At 40.6% G+C, this 22,000-nt stretch overlaps 2 protein-coding genes across 2 annotated transcripts; both read right to left on the bottom strand.

Moving 5' to 3' along the window:
- Positions 1-156: 156 nt before the first annotated feature.
- On the bottom strand, positions 157-7,749 carry atic (5-aminoimidazole-4-carboxamide ribonucleotide formyltransferase/IMP cyclohydrolase). Its single transcript, XM_020605112.1, has 15 exons — positions 7,581-7,749; positions 7,269-7,395; positions 7,029-7,172; positions 6,124-6,212; positions 5,630-5,781; positions 5,358-5,514; positions 4,723-4,848; positions 4,535-4,642; positions 4,363-4,448; positions 4,191-4,280; positions 3,959-4,084; positions 2,830-2,922; positions 2,560-2,742; positions 1,608-1,763; positions 157-498 (listed from the first exon to the last, which is right to left on the bottom strand). The coding sequence occupies exons 1-15, from the start codon at positions 7,597-7,599 to the stop codon at positions 379-381; spliced, it is 1,776 nt and encodes a 591-aa protein (XP_020460768.1). The 5' UTR covers positions 7,600-7,749; the 3' UTR covers positions 157-378.
- A 3,869-nt stretch (positions 7,750-11,618) lies between these two features.
- Positions 11,619-15,609, bottom strand: mnx2b (motor neuron and pancreas homeobox 2b). Its single transcript, XM_020608371.1, has 3 exons — positions 14,882-15,609; positions 13,548-13,708; positions 11,619-12,709 (listed from the first exon to the last, which is right to left on the bottom strand). Exons 1-3 carry the CDS (start codon positions 15,312-15,314, stop codon positions 12,299-12,301), a joined length of 1,005 nt encoding a protein of 334 aa, XP_020464027.1. The 5' UTR covers positions 15,315-15,609; the 3' UTR covers positions 11,619-12,298.
- Between the last annotated feature and the right edge of the window lie 6,391 nt (positions 15,610-22,000).

Here is a 22,000-nt window from a genome sequence, read left to right as displayed (position 1 = left end):
GTCAGGGCATCAACAAAGTGATTAAAGAAGAATGACTGCTCACAGCAAACAGAAAATGATCAAGAAGTGAATTCAGTAATATTTCACTGAATTCCCAAAATCAGGAGGATAAAGTCACACCGCTAATGTGGCTAAAAACAAAACACAAAATACTGAGGAACTGTAATTTACAGTTTATTTCACACTGGCCAACAAAGGACATTAAACAGTTACAGTATCACTCTAATGTTAAGCTCACAAGTGCATTACAAAACATTGCATTTATGAGCTGCACACTGGAGGGTAGGAATGTTTTGAGTGACAGCAATGTTAGACAAAGATGTCTAAGGATACAAAACTGAGCTGAGTTCAACAGCACCTGGAAACACGCCGAGGTTCTCAGTGGTGGAAGAGCCGCAGGCTCGTGTGCACCAGAGTGATGCCCTGTTCGTTACAGGCATTAATAACGACCTCGTCGGCAGCAGAGCCTCCCGGAGCTGCGATGTACTGAACACCACTCTACACACACACAAACAGAGGGAGAAACGTTAGTAGAGATAGTTGGGAAACACGTCAGTGCACAGTTTTTAATGCTTCAGTACCGGTGACAGCCACAGCTGTAGGCATTATGTTTTCAGGCCATTGTTGTGAGCTCAATATGTCAGGAGACGCCTTCAGGGAATTTCTTAAAATTTGGCACAAATGTCCCCTTGGACTCAAAGATGACCTGTGTAGATTTTGGTGGTCAAAGGTCAAGGTCAGTGATTTCATTTCTGTCCCATACCCATGAATTTGACTTGTTGGCGGAGGCATACAACCGCAAAGTGGTAATTCTAGTTACTGTTTTCTGTTGTCATCCTTGTACATACAGATACAAGGCACCAACAGGTGTTTGTAGGTCATTCTCATGAAATCGTTCAACAATGTTCATACAGTATAAACTAGGGATGTACACAAAGTTTTGGTTTTCTTCCCCCTGATAACCAATGCTCATTTACTGCTGGTGATTATTTGGGACCACCTAAACTTGGGATTTTTTTTGGCTTCCGGGGGAGCACAGTTCTTTTGGTGGAGCTCTTTGTCACTGTCCCCTACTCCTGTCATCTGAAGTCGTCCGCTGTCCAGACAAGATGCAAAAGTGACATTGCACCAAAGAGTAAAATTCAGAAGTGCTGGTACTGTGTACCCATGTGTACTGGCCCTTCTTTAAGAAGGGAGACTAATGGAAACAGACCCCGAAATCTCCAAAAATCCCCTCCTCCACTCTTGGCTCAATAATCAAAACGCCCAACAGGTTAACAAAACAAACTTACAGCCTACTGGTTTTTGTTCAGAAACAGTAACATGCTGTGGGGTTGGTCCAATTCCTGTGACACTCACAGTAGAAAATACCTGGTCCAATGGTACCGATGTCCCAGGAATGCAAAGACAGCGCCTGACTAGTGACCAACATGTCTGAGTAGCTTTACACCATGTGCCCTATAGCTTATGTTTAGTTCCTCCTCCCCCCCCCCTTTAACTGACAGTATTAATCAGATGACTTCTTATTGTCTGTTAACGGTTAAACAGTTAAGGGTGTGCCTCCCTAGTATGAACATACGCTATTGTGAAAGGTGTGTGACATTTACCCGTTTGGCACGATCTATGTTATCTCTGAAGGGGAAGAAGGCGTCCGAGCTGACGGCCACAGCCTGCAGCAAGCTGATCCAGTTCTTCTTCTCCGTCTCTGACAGAGGCTCAGGCACCTCTTCATACATGGCCTTCCAAACTGCCAAGTCTGGGCCCTGTCAACACACACACACACACACACACACACACAATACAGGACTTTTCATTTCTTTTTAAAGTTGCCAACTTGGACTACTTTGTGCTAAGACACGGCACTGAACATCAGACACCACAGTACAGACAGTGGAGCATGTGAGTACTGAGGCAACCATTGTAACCAAGTTAGCCAAAGGAACTAACTTGACTAAAGCTCTGTTTCATGTAGGCCAGCTACATGATAGGAATGATCAGATACATAGATGCTTAAAATAATACACTACTTAATTGATTTTATAAAACACTGTCTGAATCTGTTGATCTAATGCACAAAAATAATGTACTTCTGGTCATACAGTGCATTGTATTGTATTTATGTCTCAATCCCAAATGCACCTGAGACTGTTTGAGAACTGACTGTTTGTACATAATTAATAATTCCTCTAGAGGTTAGATAAGATTTTTTTTTTTTAATTTTGGCTAGAACACAGCATAATTAAATGTGCTACACTGACAACAATTATGTTCGTTGATAGAAAATGTGAAGTTTGATTCATGTGTCACAAAAAAACTGGACAAATAATTTGGCAAAGCATCAGTCGAGGGTTTGTGTCATGTTCTGTGACAAAGACCACTGATAGTCAACAGGGTAGCCACCGACTTTAGTCTCTTGTTTGTTGCTTTCGGGATGCATTTCAGATAAGTGCAATTACACTGAAGACCAGTGAGAAAAAGTATAACAGCTGATTTTTAAAAAAATGTTTTTTTAGAAGGACAATTCTATACAATGTAACAACAGTGTTGATACTCCTTTACCTCTCCAATGGTGTTGCTGACATACTGGTCAATCGCGTTGGCCATCTCCGCTCGTTTCACACCACTGCGAAACTTCATGTTCAGGACACGAGGGTGGTGCCTCAGCCACCAGTTATCAGCTTTGTCGCCTGCCAGCCGTGTACAGTGAATACGGGATTGCTGACCTGCTCCAATGCCAATAACCTGTAAAACGCAAATGGGAGAAAATAGTCAAGGACAACTTGTCTCATCCAGATTCCTGTCTCATCCTTTTTATCTGCCTGTTCTTACCTGTCCATCTTTAACGTAGCAGACAGAGTTGGACTGCGTGTACTTTACGGCGATGGTGGCCACAGTGAGGTCACGCACAGCTTCCTCGGAGAGCTGGAGGACAAAACAAATCCAAGGGTGAACAGTTGTCATTTAGACAGTGTTGTCAATGAAACTAATATTTAAGCACGAATTATGAAAAAAGTGATTAAGATTTTTTTTAACAATGTTTTTATTTAGAAGTGCGCTGATCAATCAGAAACAGCCAGTTTTCAGTGTGATCAGCCTTGACCGGTTGACAAGCAGATCACTCCAAGATTTCTTATTCTGTGCTGATTTGTCAATTTAGAGACATGACACTTCATGTCATGTACGCAGTGGCACAAACAAATAGCACCGAAACCATAGCATGTGCAGCATGCCCGAACAAAAAAAAAAAAAAGAGAAAAAAAAAAGGCCTTATTTATTACATTTTAAATTTTCATTAAAGAAAAGTTACAAAAATGTCTGTATGCTGTGAATTACAGTTCTTAAAAAGAAAAATCTGAATCTGCCAAGAAAACAGCCATCAGAGCACCTCTATTTTTATTATTCAAAACTGCTAAAATTGAAATCCATTTGAGTTTTCTCCAAAATTTTGTTTGGATACCATGCAACAAAGGAATAAAAATGGGTATAAAGCCACAGCTAACAATCAGGAATGCATCTTTTTTTAGGTTATGTTCTTTATATAAGCAGAGTTTATTTATTTTTAATACAAGGTGTTTAATAACAGGAAAATAACATTAGACATCTTTGAATAAATGCAATAGATAATAGTAGGTTACACAAATGAGACTTGTAATCCCAGGCCTCTGTTGCATGACGTCCACATACACGTACAGTAGTTTGAGGTATAAAGACTACATTTTACTCTTAAATCTAGTTTTACAAAGTACAAAAATGTTCAGCACAGTTTCCTGTGCACACTAATACTGATAGCAACACTGATACTGCTCCAAACTGGTGTGGAGCACTTTATCATAATGATCTAGCCCAAAATGGAGTTAAACTCCCCACAAATGTGGCCACCATGCATAAAAGGGTTAAAATAACAAAGTAGGATGAGCTCAAAATGCAATATGAACATAAGGACACTACGGTGACTCACCGAGCCCTTGGAAACAACATTGCTGAAGAAGTCCTTACTGATAAGTGCTCCATTCCTCTTTTGTTTGAGATAGAGACCAAACAACACTCTCACCTCCACCTCGTCAGGCTCATAGTCTGGGTCCATCTGGGACAAAGGCGCACATGTTCAACAACAGAAAATCAAAATATTAAGTTTAACTCTGATCATCCTTATTTAAATACAGACATTATGACTGATAATCATCTCCCACCTGTAGTACACAGTAGTTGCCATTCTTCTTCTTGGAGAGGATCTTCAGTGCCTCCTCGTCATAACCGGGAGCAATGATACCATCCGACACCTAAGAGCAATCCAATGAAATCATGGTTAAACAAAACGAAAACTTATTGAAAATCTGTATTTATTCTTTGGCACGACCTCACCTCTCGTGATATAATCTTGGCAGTGGGAACGTCACACACATCTGACACAGCAATGAAGTCTCCAAAAGAAGACATTCTATCTGAGCCTGTGGACGTAGAAAGAGTCAGTACAGTTCTTTGTAAAGAGATGAAGTGGTCCATTTTATCCGCTATATGATTTATCGTGTTTGACCTCTTGCCCTGGCGTAGGCTGTGGCCAAAGGGGTAAGATCCTTCAGCATGTCATGCACCATGCATACTTTGGCTTCGTCCTCAGTCAGAGGAACTCCAACAGCAGCTCCTTCAGAAGAAAGGTGCAAAGAGTCATTTATCTTCAAGTCCACACAGACACACTTTAGTGCACGTCTCTTTCCATCTTACCAGCAGGGCTGACATGTTTGAAGGAGGTGGCAGCGGCCATGCCGAGAGCACTTTTTAACTCTCTGACCAGCTGCCAGGCGTTCAGAGCATCGCACAGGTTGATGAACCCAGGGGAGCCGTTGATCACTGAGAAGCAAACACTATAAATAATGACACTTCAGGAGAGATTATTTGTAGCCGTCTACATTTCAATGAAAATCAGAAACAACTTTCAGATTGCCTAATGTATCTCAATCTCATCACTTCACACAAGAATGCATCTCCCAGAGTTTTATTTATTTTGCTGTTTCCTAGAAGCAGTAATGTTTGTGAAGCAACAGGTGTGTAGGAAGAAAAGTACTAGAGGTAAAAAATAAATAAATAAAACCAAAAAAAAAACAACTACTTCATAAAAAGGCACCAAGTGATTTACTCAAATCTTTGGATAGAGTCCCCAGTCCCAGCACAAAGCCAAGTTAAAGAGCTGCCACTTTATATTTAAGTGACCCATGTGAGAGCAGCATTAATCTTCTCATCCAACTCTCTGCCAGTAACCAAGTAACTGCATTTCCAAACTGTTAAACCAATCTTTTAAAGACACATCATTAAATAAAGCCAACACTGACACATTTAGGTCAGTTGCGACAGTCATCTACCTTTGAGTGGGAGGGCTGAGCGTAGGGTGTAGAGCTGGGCGGGGGCTTGGTGGGGGTTCATGCCATAACGCAGAGGCAGCTGGGAAATGCCACGGCTGTACTGTCCACGAAAGTAGTCCGATATGGCCTCATCATACTGTGCTGTGTGTGTGAAGGCCTGAAAAGCAAAAGAACACAAAATACACTTGAGTAAGACGATACATGCAATTCAGAGTGCAAGTACAAATTCAGTTCACATACTTGCAAGTTGAATGTGGAGTAAACAAACTTACCTTAAGGGCCAGAGTCCGGCGAGTTTCCAGAGTCGTGTCTTTATCTTCTGAACTCTCCATCTCCTTGGCAACCAGTGAATAGTCAGCAGGGTCACACACAATAGTGACTCGAGCATGATTCTTAGCTGCTGCTCTCAGCAGAGTTACACCACCTGGGAAGAAAAAGCGCTTTAAAAAACTAAATACAACTACTGTACATAACAACCTGAAAGCTCAACTGTATGTGTGTGTGTATATATTTCTACATTTTCCTCCTATTGTCTTTCCTATTTTAGATGCACACATTGTCACATTTTCTTGTTGCTTATAAAAGCACACTGAGGATCTCTGTTCTGGAGTCCATTTCCTTGTGTATTTAAACGGATGTGGCCAATAAACATGACCATGATTCTACAGACAAAACCCACCCGGTACCTTCTAATGCAACCACATATTATAATACATTTATTCGCATTATCATCCTTTTTCATGTCTAAAGCTCCAATTCGACTTACCAATATCAATCTGTTCTACAGCATCCTCCACTTTAACACTCGGGTTAGAGACAGTCTTCACAAATGGGTAGAGGTTGCACACCACCACTCTTGAAAAGAGCAAACAAACCATGTTGTTTATACTTCTCTAAAGGCCACATTTGGGAATATCTTTTGGAAGGTGCACTGAATGACCTTACTGAGACACTATATTCTGCTTTTTCCCCCTTTCATTTGTCACCCTTCTTTTTATATACAGTATATGACACTCATAGCCCTCCAACCCCCTCTTTTGCCTGCAAACAGGCAAACAGCACAAAATTAACACTCTTTGTGTACATCCTCTGACATCACAGCTCTAGCAAATGTCTTGATAATAAAACTCATGTCTCCTTTAATTCTAACTGCTGAAGCATGAAAATATTCAGTGTGACTGAAAAATAATGAAACATTTTTTAACCTTGAAAGCAAGTGAAAATTTCAATTGTAGACCAGCTTTAGGTAAAAGTGCATTCTTCCCTGTTGACTCATTCAAGCGCTACCTTTTTATTACATGCACCCAAAACTTTAAAATAATGAAACAAACTGATTCTTGGATCAAATGAAAATCAAATGCATGTTGTTTAGTTCTCCAGTGACAACACTGAAATCTGTGTCTTATCACATTCTCCTAAGTCTAAACAAAAGGGAGTCACAGGACGAGCCAACAGAGGTTTTCTAGTTAACCTGCTACTAAATGAACTACATGTGATCCCCAGCTTGTGATCTGCCTGAAGGCCACAGCTCTGCATGTACTTTGGTTACTTTTAGTTTAGTTTCCCCCTCTCTATTGTAAGTAAATACAGACAGTATTGCACAACATGTTTCAACATGAGTTTGTGTGTTAACATGTTTTAGATTTTGTTCCAGTAATCTGCTTCTCTCACCTGACAAGGCTGTAGCCCAGCTTCTCCATGTCTGCGGTGTCAGCGGGGGTTTTCCTGGCCAGGATGCCTCCGTGGACAGCAGGGTGCAGGGTCTTCACTCTGCCTCCCAGCATCTCTGGGTGTCCTGTCAGCTCAGACACATCCCTGGCACAAAGCAGAGACACAGCTACTAATGAGCGTGAGGAGCACAAACTGTCTAAAGTTGAACTTGTATTGTAACTCAGGCCCGCTGACACCCACCTGACAGCCAGTCCCGCATCGCGCAGGGCTTTGGCAGTGCCACCTGAGGCCACCAGAGACAAGCCAACATCTATCAGCCTCTTGGCGAAGTCCAGCAGTCCGCTTTTGTCTGAGACACTTAAAAGTGCTGCGAAGACAGACACGGAGGAAACTTAAGCATCTTCACTGGCTTTTACAGGCACAAAAGAGAAGTAAACGTGTGTTTTAGCGAGGTAAAGCTGACGGCGTCGGCTAATGTTAGCCAGGGAACTAGCAGAAAACTTTTTTCAAAAAGACGGGGAATTAATGAACTCTACAAGAAAACCCTCTTACCAAGCTCCAAGGACGCCATGCTCTCAGTCAGTGTCAGTCGACGGTGTGTCTGGACGTCAGGTGTGGTTTTGCTCAGGTATCACACAGCTTACCTTGCGCGCACCGCGGAACAATAGGGCGGGATCTGACACAAGCCTGCACACTTTTCAATGCTTCATCATCATCATCCGCTCCGCATGCTGACGTCGGCCCGCCCCGGATACACAAACGCACCCAAAAGAACCACGCGCCGCAGAAAATGCGCATTTTCATGTCGGTCAAGCGGCGTCTGCGCGCATGGATGGATTACTGAACGAACCGCATACTTTAGAAGAGACATTTCTTATTAAAAAGTCAGTCAAACGGCTACAAAGAAATGCAAAACTACAGGGGACAAACACAAAATGACCACAAAGAGACACAAAACCTAAAGTAACAGTGGAGGAAAGTAATTAAGTACATTTACTCAAGTAGCCTACTGTACTTAGTAGGCTACAACCATGAGGTATCTCTACTTTACTTCAGCATTTTCTGCTACTTCATATTTGGACTTCACTACATTTCAGAGTCAAATATTGTACTTTTTTTTTATTCCACTACATTTTTTGTTACTTTTCATAATCAGATTAATAATACAACACTATAACCATAACAACATACACTATAACCATAAGACTTTGTTGATTCCCAGTGGGAAATTAAAAAGCTACTCAGCTGTATGTAAAGTCATTCAAATTATAAGCATATACCTAAAATAGCTCTAACTTTACCAGCTGCAATACTAAATATAATGTGCACAATAATGCATCAATAATTATAATCTAATAATATACATTCATGTAGCTGTTCTGCGTTACTCTTCAAGGTTCAAGGATTTTATTGTCAATTCACCATATGTGCAGGACATACAAAAATCGAAATACTGTTTCTCTCTCACCTAGTACTGGGTGCCATAACATTTAGGAACTAAAGTAGAACAAGGTAGAATTAAAAATAGAATAGAATAAGAACTTGATTAACGTAATTAGGATAAATCTAAACGGTACAGCCAATAAGCTGTGACTCAAAACCGTGTACAGTCAGTAGTTCTTTTGCAGCAGCCTTGATAGCCTACTTTAAGTATATTTTGATGCTAATACTTTTGTACTTTCACTTAAATAACATTTTTATGCAGGACTTTTACTTGTAACAGAATTTTTACACTGTGGTATTGCTACATTTACCTAAGTAAAGAATCTGAGTATTTCTTCTTCCACTTAGTTGCACAAAGGAACATAATACGAAAAAACAGAACAGCTGTAAAGAAAAGTAAATGACCCAGAACTACATCAAAATGACCCCACAGTGACAAAACGTAAAAGCCGCATTGCTTGTAGTCCATTGGTTATTCAGTAATCTAATCACAAGCATTCGTCTCTTTCTTCTGTATCCTAAGCCCATTACTGCTAAAAAAAAAAAAAAATCTTAAGTGAAGTGTCTTTTGTTATGCCACAAGAGGGCGGACATGGACCTTGTTCAGCAAGTGTCTGTATGTTTCCTTGTCCCAGAATGTTTCTGGTGATTTTTGTGCAACAACAGTTGTATATTTTTGCTGCATTGTTTTCTTCTCACAGCCCAAAGCATGACATGACAAACAACAATGACAGTAGGTCAACTGGAAACAGTGTGGAGAGCTGTGTATGTCACTGCTCAACTTGTTTTTGATACTGTTTTATTCATAATTACTGATCTCAGTGCATGTTTTACTTTTGAAATGACTGTCTGAAAATCGGCTGCTCTGTGGTGCTCCTACGTGTCACTGTCAAACAGCTCCAGACAAATAAAACCTCTGACTTAGTCTAAAATTTTAAAACCTGTTAGCACTTTCTTTTGTTTGATGCATGATACATCTGTTTGCTGATCAGTATAAACTGAAGGTTGCACTGGTAAAACACCTGTGAGACGCATTTCCTGCAACAATAAATGATGCTCAGGAATACAATCTCCTAGCCACGCCTTTTCAATAAACTTTATTGGAAGAAACAGTCCCTTTACATGCTTTAGATCAGCGTTTTAAGTCAGAGAGATGTGAATTTATTGGACGCTGTCACTCACTCCCTTACTGGCCCATTAGTTAAATGACAAGACAGGGCCCAGGAAACCCACGCCAATACACGTGATTACATTAAAAGATGCACAATGTGTTCATGCTTATGTAATGAGCCTGACATTTTGCTGATTGATTAAAGGGTGTAAATATTTGAGGCCCTTGATTTATAACCCAACAAAACAAAAAGAGCCCTATTTATTTGTCTAACTATGAAATTGGGGGTTTCTGGAAGCCACTCTGTGTTTGAGGACTTAACTGATATCTCAGGGGTGACTTGAGTGATTCAACAGACACTGAACCATTTTTTATAGAAAGACACAGACTCACTATGCATTATTGGTTAAAAAAGTAAAGAGGTAGAAGGCCGTCAGCACTTTTGTGGGACCGGCTGTTGAAAAATCTGACAGCATTATCAGCAGTAACTGTAATTTACGTGAGGAATATTTAATCAACAGGACTGGTGTATTCAGATTAAATTAGAAGAGAAACCAAATCAATGGCCTCCATATATTGTTCCGCTGACTTATCAATTAGCCATGATTTTTGTATTGTGTCACAGGGGCCTGTGTCATAAAACAGGCCAAATGGTGTTTGTCATAGAGCTGACAAGTCACACAGCTAAATGAGCTCCTATTGATTCGCATGATTTTTCATCAGCCAAATTAAAAGCTGCAGTTTAATAGAGGTTCCGTCTGCATGCTTGTAATGTATTCTAGCCTCCACTATTAAATCAAGTCTAAAAGGTTCAATAAAAACTCTTTACAAGTCTTTCAAGTTAAACATGTAACCGGTAGCACTGCTTTGGTTATTTGATGCTGCTGTATGGGTTTGCAACTGCCCAAGGGCCCAAGGGCCCCAGCTCTCGGGTTGATTCCATAAGATTTCTGTGTAATTTAAATAAGCATGTATTTGTTAAAACGTCCTCCCCCAGATTAGAATATCAGCTATAACAGGCAATCCATCTTATGGCCCTGGTCCTGATGTGTAACCCTGTGTGAATTGAAGAACTTAATTGTTTTTGTTTATATTGTGTTTATTTATTGTAAAGTTTTGTATCAAAATGCTTTATTTATTTTAGTTTATTTTTCTCTTGTTTATTAACATAGAAAAATCTCAGCCAAGGTGGTGTTATTCCATCATATTGTAGGAGAACTGCAAGGCTGAAACTTATTTTCATTATTAAACTACCACACATTCACATTTCAGAAGCTGAACTACCATTTTTTTCATCATCACTCTTCTTAAATTTACTTAATTATTTATTAAAAGTGACTATTCTTGATAACCTTGAGGGGCTTCTCAGCTATATATTGTTTTTGAGAATGATACTGCTTCTTGCCACACAGTCTAAACTAAAAGTGCCATTTATATCTGACACACAGATGATTTACAAATCACTATTTTGATTTTACATACAATTCCAGCCTTTTCTGATTTATGGTTGTAGATGTACCTAATATTAAACTGCTAACTGAGTGTATACATTTTTGGTTAATCACATTTTTAAAAAGATGTATTGACATTTGAGCGGATCAAAAATGTCTTTATTTTTCAGTTCTTCTTTTTTTTCTTTTCTGCTGTCTCTTTTCATGTCTCTGTGCCAGCGATAGCTGTGGCCGGAGCCATTATGTTTTCAGGTTGTCTGTCAGTCTGCGCATGCGTACGTCTGTATGTCTGGCCAGCCGATATGTCAGAAACACCTTGAGGGAATTTCTTCAAATCTGGCCCTAGTGTCCACTTGGACTCAAAGATGAACTGATTTTGGTGGTTAAAAGTCAAAGGTCACTGTGACTTCGCACTGGTATCATTCTTATGACCATGACATCTCAGGAACACCTTAAGGTAATTTCTTCAAATTGGCCTCAAAGATGAACTGATTTTGGTGGTCAAAGGTCAAGGCCAGTGGCCTCACTTCCGTCCCATACCAGTGAATTTGACTGGTTGGCGGAGACATACATCCACACACTGGTAATTCTAGTGCTTTTTTATTTCACAGTTACACCACAAACAAGTTTCAGTTAAATACATGTATGATTCATCCTTGCAATCATTCAAATAAATTAAATCCATTTACATATAAGTGACAAGAATAAATTCATAAACATCATAAAAAACAAACAAATGAAAACATCCACAGCAGCAGACGTTTCCAAGCTTGTAGTCCTGTGATCACAACACCACACAGCTTATTTGAATTTTATTGTCCCCGTGACAATGAAGGCTTCAGCTACACTCTCCCACTATCTGAATGTACGACAGTTCACTTATCTTACTTCCATTTCTTGCAGCAATGTGTCTTCACTTGGTGAAGCTCAAGCTGTCATTGGATGGAACAAAGAAAAGGTGACCAGAAGGTGAGAGGCAGAAACTCGTGACAACAAATTCAGGGTGCAAATGTTTTCAGCATGCTACAAAATTTACAGTACTCAGAGATGATTTTGTACACAGATGCTTTTTACAGTATATTTGTCTCATAAACCTGTGTGTATGTGTTTGGTAGCTGTCTAATTGTAGTACATTCACAGAACACATCAGAAAAGATCTTTATGCTTGGAAACGGTCCTTTCTGGTGACCACAAACACAGACATGCCCCACTGTAATGTCTCTGTAACACTCAGGAAAGCAAACCAGTGTTTCCCGGGTGTCTTTTCACAGTCCTGCCCCAATCTTCCTGTCACCTCCTCCTGCTTGCACCCCCTCCAGCTCGTCATCAGAGAAAGGGCTGTGGGGATTGTAGCCAATGCTGGTGCCACGCTTCAAGAAGTCTGTGGATTGTGGCATCCCAACACCGTTAGCCATAGCAACAGGAAAACCATGCTGTGCTTCCTCCTCTTCTTCTTCCTCCTCCTCCTCTTCCTCTTCTTCACCATCCTCCAAGTCAAGATCTATTCCTCTGTCATTTGAAGACACAGCTCGTTTGTTCTCATCAGATTTGTTGGTGGCTGTCTTTCCTCCGCTGCGTAGTCGCTCCCCCTCAGACTGGCCTGAGGCGGTGGCCTGCTCTTTTGCCTTCCGACTGCGTTTCCACTTCATCCTCCGATTCTGGAACCAAATCTTGACCTTGGCAGAGATGACAGAGCATAGAAAATGTGCTCAAAAGATGGTCACACATAGAAAATATGTTCCAGTTTGTCTGAACAGATATTTTTGTGATTATATCTGTCATTTACACCTCTGGAATAGATGGTGTTATTAAACAGCAGCATCTATGTTATAAAATGGAGATCCTTCCTTTGTTTGCTCTTCATGAGGTTTCTACCCTTTTTTTGATTTTTTTTCTTTTAATTTTCCCAGTCAGTGATTTTGGTTCAATAAAAAGTTTTTTTGACTTAAATCAACAGTATATCTGGATACAAATACCCACACCTTCACTTTTCTTTTCCTCATTGACACTAAAGAGCAAATAATATGTTTTCTTAAGTCAAATTTGACTGCAGAACCTAAAACACAACTCAAAAACTATTTATGATGCACAAATATCTAAGAATGAACGCTTACACACTATTTGGGATATCTGGTCATAAAGGCACCTTCTAACCAAATATACACTAATCACAATTTATACAGTTTTATGTGTTTGTTGCACACTTGTGACTCCTCTCTGTTAAAACCATTTTAATTATCATTATAGTTTCAGTCAGACCTTGGGACATGTAAGGAGCCATTTAATTGGATTTTTAGATGGAATCACTTACACAAACTGTTGTTTATTATTTTATGCTCATATTCCTGTTTAATTCTGATTTTTCAGCATCTTTTGTGGTATTCCATTAAATTCCAGGGTGTGCTGTGGCTGGCTGTTAGTTTTCACAGAGCAATGAAAGCCAGACAGGAATACTGCCCAGTAAACTTTGTTTTAATGACCCCTTGACTTATGAAGTGGACTGGTTTATCTCACCTGTGTTTCAGTCAGCATGAGTGAGGTAGCCACTTCAAAGCGTTTGGGTCTGGACAGGTACTTGTTGAGTTTGAACTGGTTCTCCAGCTCCAGGAGCTGCTGACTGGTGAAGGCAGTGCGGGGCCTCCGGCACTTCCCCAAAAGACCAGACTGAGGCCCCGCTGGAGGAGGAAGAGCACAGTTATCAGTCTGTATGGCTGTGGCTTCATGCAACTTACAGTTAAATTTACAATTATTTTCTGACAACTTATTTAACATTTGTCTATGAAGTTGTTATATTTAACACGTCTTAATATTTTGTTTTGAAAATTCAGATATTTATTTTGAACTATGTGACCATTAGAAAAAAAATCACGTCTTAAACGTGGTGAAATGTTTTGGCCTGACACTGTCACCTGTCTTATTTATATATGATACCAATGACATAGAAAGTCCGACATATTTTGTGGGTGGTAACATGCACACATAGGTTTGGCCATCATTAATTAAAATAGCTTAACTCCAGCGTAGTGTTGAGGGGACACGGCAGAAACAGGCGCAGATGCCATAAAACACAAACATGCCATTAACTTAATGAAAATTCAATGAAGGCTTTTGAGACTTTATTGATGAACTAAAGAACATTTTATCTGCTGGTTTAGTTTCTCTGTCACAAATAAAGAAATAAATGAGCAAAAATGTAAATATGACACACAGATAAGGAGTAAAAAAAATCCCAATACAAGTCGCTAAATAAATTAAGATTTCCGGTATTATCTTGAGTAAAATACTGCAAAACATGCATGGCTTAGAAAACTCATTGGCTGGGAAACTAATTTAATAGCACATGTACATGAAATCCAAACGCGTAAACTGTTTCTGCAAATCACATCACCAAAATTCTATTAAGCGTCTTATTCAAATACTCTGAAGCATAGATATAGACATGCCGATCAGCAATGTAATTGTATTAGTAAATCAGTTGTTTACTTAAAATGAGAACAAGTAATATATATGTATATAAAATAAACACTTTTTATTATTAGCCTTGTATAATAGTTCCAACATCATCACAGTAAAAGACAAACAGGAACATAACATGGGTGGAGTTTAGTCAAACATTAACTCAGTTGACAGTCACAGTTTACAACACCTCCGAGGTTCAGTTCTTCAGAAATCAAGCGACCTGAATAAATCTCCTCCTTTTAAAAACTGATAACGGTTCACACATGACACTGATTTGCTTCCGTCTTTGAATGATGTCAAATCTATAGGCCCATTTTTACGCACGTGAGTTATTCCGCTTTTGAGTTTTAAAGTTTCTATTTTAACCATAAGAATCTTATCATACTTACAACCATAATCTGGCATTCGAGGTATCATCATTCCAGCGCGGATCCAGTGCTCCAGGGGCAGTGATCCCGTCATGGCAGCCGCCTTTAGGTGCTCTGGGTAGGTCTGTGTTAGCTGCGTAAAACCTGTGTATGCGAACGCGGGGTGCTGTCCACCCAACGCCGACAATGGGTACATGGGTGCAGGATACATGCCGGGAATCGCCCCCTGAGGCAATGAAGCAAGTCCTGGATGTGGGAAATTTAAAACACCCGGTTTGGAGATTATTCCGGCCTGAAGTTGAGAAGCCCGTGCAGGAGGAGTGTCCGCATGGCGACAAGAAACCGGACTGCCCGCGGGGCTGTCGCTGCTCAGACCCGGGGACAGATCTCGACTCCCCCGGTTGGGCTCATCAGAGAGCAGGGCGTCAATTCTGAAGTTTTTCGATTTCTCCATAACGGCTTCACTGGGGAAGACTGAAGAGTTTTAAAAAAAAAAAACAAACTTGGCGGGTGCGCACCTGTGCCTGCGTCAGCATGCAGGGAGTGGAGCCTTTTCCAGTCACGGTGTTCTTCTTATCCTTTCATAAAGTTCAGGCTGTAGGTATCAACACGAGCCATATGCTATTGAAAAATAAGCAATATCAACTAAATGACTGATGTCGTTAGAAAAATCTACTTCTCAACAGACTAAATGACTGAGGTTTGCATGGCCATCCTTGAATTGTGTCAACTTGTCTATCTGCAATATTGCCCCACTGTTTCCTTGAATTGTGCCAACTTGTCTATCTGCAATATTGCCCCATCCTGCGGTTTAATACTAACTTCAAAAATATAGTCTCACACCATCAGCCCTTGTTCTCCACCCCTGCAGGCCGGTGTGAGCTGGGATTGGCTGGCGGCTGAGCTGCTCTGAAGGGCCTCTAATCAGCTAATTACTCGCTCGTTTCTCCCCCCAGAAGCGTTCAGAGTGAGGTAATGTCCAACCCTTGTCCCGCCTGCAAACACCTTCAACTACAGCGCATTAGAAAATTAAGCAACTGTAGTTTCAGTATCTATCTTACTAGCAGCTCCTCTCTTGCCATAAAATTATATGCACCTGTATGACTGATAAAACAATTAGCGCTACAAACACTCCCCACACCTTAGCTCCAAATGCTGGCTGTTTTCCATCAATCATAATGTTACCGAGTACCTGTGATTGGGTGAAGATAAGAAAAAAGACTGTGTTCCGCTAGGCCAGCCATAAATACAACAATGCAATTAAAGTTTACAATCAAGAACTGCACACAAACCATAATAGTATAATGACTCGGCAGAGGCTATACCCTAAGTTCATTTGGCCTTCTGCATCCTGTGAAGTAAGGCCATTTGAGGAGAAGCTGAAGTGGAAAATGACTTATTCGTTTCAACAAAGCTGCATCAGTTTAGTCAGTTGAATAGATTAAAGTGGTCTAACCCGGTTATTTCACTAACACCTAAACCTTGCAAACATGATACCAGGCTACAATACTACAGTCTGACAACCTAGTGCTGGCCCAACACGGACGCTCCACATTTGACTGAACCTAATGTTAAAAAAAGACAGTCAACACGCCTCTATAATTTTTAGTTATATCGTTTTAAAGTGTTGTTTGTTTAGTAAAAGGTTTCGTTATGAAAACTGCATTAGGCCCCCCAGCAGCCATGTCCAGTGTGCTGTCTCAGAGGCTTCTCCTAGGAAATGCTGAATCTTTCATTTCGTCATCGTTTTACTCATTTCATTTATTTACCTATACTTATTTGTTAGTCTAAAAGTAGGCACTGCGGAGTGACTGTATGGAATATAAAAGTACTGGAGTCCCGCGAGTCTACTACCATCATGTGTAGCCTATGGGATGGAAAAGTACTCCTAACTGTCTACCGGGTGTGCGTGAGACATGGACGTAAACTACTCATCGATTAACTGATCGAAAATTAATCGTAAACAATTCTGGAAATTGATCTGAATTAGCCTGTTTGCTGTAGAAAAAAATGGCACAGATTCACTGATGTCAGCTTATCAAATGTTTCCATTGTCTTCTAAATGGAACATCGTTGAGTTTGGTACTGCTGGTCATAAAAAAACAATTTTAAGACGCCAATGCATTTTTACTCCTGAGAATCTAGGGACCAAATTCAAAGAAAGTGTTCAAAATAAGTGATAATTAAACCAATCGTTGGTGCTTAGCCCTAGACAGTAAACAATGACAAGCATCCAATGCACAGTTAAATGGCGCAGCATGGTGTTTGGTGTTGACATTCCTGCAGACGCTTTTCATCCCTTCAGCAGCTTTAGATGTCACAGTGTCACAGTTTAATCCAAACTGCAGCCCAAGCTTCCACCAATAAACCTCTAAACCGCGCATCTCAGGAAATTGAAACCCATTCTGCTGGTATGAATAAAAAACTACATGGGGGGATCTTTTGAAGACATGACAGGAGCATGTGCGGGAGCGCGCGTGTATTTGACCTCCAGAAAATTGGACGGGTCTTTCGGGTCCGCCCACCTCTCACTGGCTTCCTCCTTCCCCACTGTGGCTCTGTCTGTCACCCTCAGCTCTCCATCAGGCAGATTGCCGCCTGTCTCCGGCGATGATATAGAGGTAATTTGCTTCAGGGAAACCACTTCTGGTTTCTGACTGTTTCTCTCAACCTCCTCCCCTCCGATGCCTTGTTTCCTTGCCTTTATGATTTTAAAATAATTTAAATAGCCAGGCCACGGGTGAATCCGTCACCCGGACCTGTTAACAGAAGCGCACAGATTAAATTGGATGTTTCTGAAACTGCGCCCTGTTTCCATTGTCAGCTGGCTTCTTCGGAGCAGGCCTTGACAGTATCATTCTCCTTAACGGGTCGAACGGTGCTGTCAGCTGTGTGCGCCTGTCTTCAGTATTATTCATTTTAAATAATTAAAACAGAAGGGTACCTCACAGTGCCATAAATTCTTCTGGAATATTTGAAAAGGTTATTTAGATCCACATCAGGCCAAGGCTGGATTAACAACCAGAAAACAAGGCAAATGGCCAGAGGCCCCATCCCAGGTGCCCCAGAAGTCCAAAGTTCACCCCAGTGTTACAATGTCATTTTTGGTACATAATTTAATTAATTGCAAATTGTTTGAAATTTGCAGCAGTGAAGTACAACATCAGCTATGATGGGTCCTCACCCTCTTTAAGACTTAAAATCTTTTAGTGTGTGTGTGTCTATCAGAGTTAATACAGAGATAACTTTGGGAAGTGTCATCTTATGCCACCCCAAATTCACACTTTGCTTAAAAAAATTAAAAGTAATAAATCAATTATCACTTTTCTGTCAACAGCTAATAATTTCAGCTCTAAAATACTGCCTGGGGAAATAACGAAGCTGTCTTCTATAGTGGGGGTCAACAGGGGCCCAACAAAAAAATGTTTTGCCCCAGAGCCCATCAGAAGGTTGATCTAGCCATGGATCAGACAGAATATAAGCCAAAAAACAATAAATACCTAAGATACTGTAGGTGATACTGAACGTCAGTGCAGTAGCAAGGTGCTAAACAAACTACGTGCAACTAAATGACATAAATAGGCAACCGATGTTAGGGCTCCTGCGGGTCTGGGGTACTGGAACAGTCGTGTGCTTTTGTGTGGTAATGATACAATATGTTTCCAAGAGTTTGCTTATTACATGGTCACATACTCTATGTGGATAACATTTGCAATTTGCCTTTCAAAATGCCCAGTGACAAGTTGGCCTAGATTAATAAAATATTAATAGTTTGACATTACAAAGTTGTCAAAGACAAGCAATTTTAGCCATGCTAGTAGTGTGGTGGTGTCAGCTGGTGAAAAACCTTGGTTCTCAATATGGGTTATGACCAAATACATGCAAAACTAACAACACTCCCGTCAGGCTTATCTGTGTTTTTGCTAGTTAGTGAATACTAGAATGCCAACGCCTTAAACTAAGATAGAAACTGAAAACATCCCACTAACCAGCATCATGTTGATATTAGCATTTAGCAACCAAACAGGACAAGTACAGACTTTAGCGGACAGTCAGGACTGCAGAAAAGGTCATTGGTGTGAGCCTGCCCTCCATGGAGGACCTGTACACCTCATGGGTCAAAAGGAGGGCAGAGAGGATCACTGCAGACCCCTCACACCCGGGACACAATCTATTTGAACTCCTCCCCTCTGGACGGCGTTACAGGTCACTGTGCGCCAAGACAACCAGGCACAGGGACAGTTTCTTCCCCCAGGCCATCACTCTGATGAACAGTTGACCCACGACAGTATGACTGGACAATAATCCTCAGTGCAATACCTGTAAATATACATTGTACAGATTATACAGATCCGTATAGGTCTCTAGTTTTAAGTACTCTATTTTTATTCCTCTTTATCTCATTTCAATGAGCATTCCTCTGTCTGTCTGCATTGTTTACTGCCTGTTTATACTGCTTATTTTGCATTGTTTGCACTGTTTGTTGCTTGTTAATACTGCTTATTTTGTTATATTACACAGCCTTATGCTGGTTTACTGTTTACTTGCCCCTTGCATGGGGATATGTACATACACATTGAGGGCCGATGTTCCAGAGTCAAATTCCTTGTGTGTCCAACACACCTGGCCAATAAAGCAGATTCTGATTCTGATTTAGCTCAATGCACCGCTTTGCATAAAGACAGCATCACAGATACTAGATAGTAGCATGGCTGTAGACCTTTTTTAACCTTGTGCTTTACAGCTATAAACAGCAGAAATGGTAACGAGATCCTATATTGATCCATTCAGGGAAAACCTTTCAGAGGTCAGGATCGGCCACAATACAGCATAGTGGGACTTGTTGAATTTACTGTGTTGTGTATGGACATTTCAGCAGTGTGCACGATGGTCACAGCTGAGGCAAATACAATGGCAATAGTAAAACACTTTCTTCACAACAGATGGATTATCTAACTGCAAATAGAAACCCAGCTGAAATTTGTTTTTTCATCTGAATGGAAGGCATGTTAATATCGAATCTGATCTGACCAGCCTAAACACCCTGTACCTTTTTTCTCTTCTTCTGTCACATATGCAAAATGCCCTTTTGAATGATTTGCAGAACACTCAAAATGCAGCGCACACCCTTTAGACTGTGAGAAGACAATAGGATGAAAGAAGCCGCTGGCCCTCGACGTTGCACTACAAAGCCAGAGTTTATTAACAAGTTATGTGCCAACTTAGCGGCCAACAGGGGTTTACTGAAACTTTAAAAAGCTTATCAGCAATTACAGGGATATTTTTCAATCATTACCACAGCTCTGAGAAAGCTTGACCTGTCATAAAACTAATCCACGTGTGCTCTTGTGCTCTGTGTATCGGCCTAGTCAGCACATTACAGAGTCCCACTGGGTCACTGATTCCCTCTGGTTTATTTAATCTATTGATAAGAGCCTTCATGCTGTTGATAGATGACACAAAAGAATGTTCAGGAGCTGAAATAAAGCATGTGGAGCTTCTACAGACCTGATACAATGGATCATATGAGATGCCAGCAACATGCAACCGACCATGAGAGACAGATTCTTCGATTTACAGACACTTATATGCTGAACGATCATTTTCCACATCACTTAAAATGTGGATTACCGTCGCTCATCCACCGTTCCTCCTCAGAGCAGATATAAGAGTCTTGGTACGTCCTCAATCTTCACTTAACCACAGCGACGTCCTGGTCCGAGGAACGACTTGGGACTCCCCACATGTGCACATCCTACTGTCTGCTCTTCCTTCAGACTTGTTGTGACACATGTAGTTATCAGCGATGCTGTTGACCAACACTAATATTCCCACCAGGCCTGGAGCACAGTGCCCAGACACTGGCTGTGATTAATGATTCTGTGCACAGTGGGCTTTCTGTGAAGTGAAAATTAGCTCTTCCTACCCCTAGTAATTAGACTAATTCCCACAATGTTAAAGGCAGGTGATAAATCAGTTTGTGTTCTGCCAGACCTTGAGACCAAAATTAATGTTGTCTCATTAAAGAGATAAAAGTAATTTATTTGAGTTTTACTTCTCCTCTCAGTCTCTGTACCCTGTCTCCATCATTGATTAACCAATATTGAGCTTTGCCATATGACATCTAGCCCACTGAATGTGAATCTCCTTTTGTCTGTCTTTGCTGCTTTGGACCCTTACCCCTCTCTCTCTCTCTCTCCATCTGATGTATATCAACACTTTTATGAGCTGCGGGTAGAAAAAATACAGCTGTTTGCTGAGCTTGAAAGTCATGTCATTTGCCTGAATCAAATTTTCTTTTAATGCAATTAGACATTATTAACACTGTTAAGAGTTAATGCCCCAATCGATACAATTGCAGAAGCTGAAAATGTTTCGCCCAATGCAACCAGACATATGCCACTTTCACATCATATTCTTCAGTGTAATTACAAGCAAATATGGGAGGTTTTCCTATTCTCTTTATTCTGTATACAATGAGTGAATTACAGACTTGTGATGGCTAACATGGGAAAGTTTGACACTGACCTGTAGGGCGACTGAGTGCACAGTGATGTATAATCCAAAATAAAATAAATAAATAAATTGTCATGCTTCTGGATTCCAGCCGTAAAAATTACCCAGATTTTCCGCATGCTCCTGTATTCTTGGGCCTATAGGGCATGCTGGGCGAGCCAGATAACTTCTGGTTGCCTCCACGCACACATGAATGGGATAAAATAAAAAATGCCTTATGGCTAAACTAGACTTTCCAGATGGTATTGCACCCAGTGAATCAAATTCTGATAATTAAAAAAGTTGTTTTGCTGGGTTTGTGACACACGGAAAAATTTATTCAGTGTTTTATAGCTGCTCCTTTTCCAATGATTCTCTAAGGGGGAAAATGCTTATTAGGCCAGTATGCATCACGTGATGAGCACAGAAGTTGTAGTAATGTGTTTTTGGCCACTATGCCAGATTTGATTTACAGAGGAGAAAGCAGGGGAGTTGTTACTGAACAACAAATCTTGCATACTAATGAGATTGGGATGGATGAAAAGAAAAAAACATCTGACTTTAACATAAGTGATTGCAGTTCATTTAAGTCCTTTCCATGTTTCTTTTCTTTTCAGCATTGGTTTCAATTGTCATTTTTGAGCC

Source organism: Monopterus albus, unplaced genomic scaffold, assembly GCF_001952655.1.
Source record: "Monopterus albus unplaced genomic scaffold, M_albus_1.0 scaffold4.1, whole genome shotgun sequence".
NCBI lineage: Eukaryota > Metazoa > Chordata > Actinopteri > Synbranchiformes > Synbranchidae > Monopterus > Monopterus albus.
This window is presented reverse-complemented; position numbering and strand designations above follow the sequence as displayed.

Bases quoted from the DNA above. Each gene is read 5' to 3' on its own strand.
- atic (XM_020605112.1), bottom strand. The intron at 5,515-5,629 runs GTAAGTTTGTTT...TTTGCTTTTCAG, and splicing joins GCCGGACTCTGGCCCTTAAG to GCCTTCACACACACAGCACA. The intron at 4,849-5,357 runs GTAGATGACTGT...TTTGCTTCTCAG, and splicing joins CTCAGCCCTCCCACTCAAAG to TGATCAACGGCTCCCCTGGG.
- mnx2b (XM_020608371.1), bottom strand. From the start codon at position 15,314: ATGGAGAAATCGAAAAACTTCAGAATTGACGCCCTGCTCTCTGATGAG. The intron at 13,709-14,881 runs GTAAGTATGATA...TTCCTCCTCCAG, and splicing joins TCGAATGCCAGATTATGGTT to CGGGGCCTCAGTCTGGTCTT. The intron at 12,710-13,547 runs GTGAGATAAACC...ATCTCTGCCAAG, and splicing joins TCATGCTGACTGAAACACAG to GTCAAGATTTGGTTCCAGAA.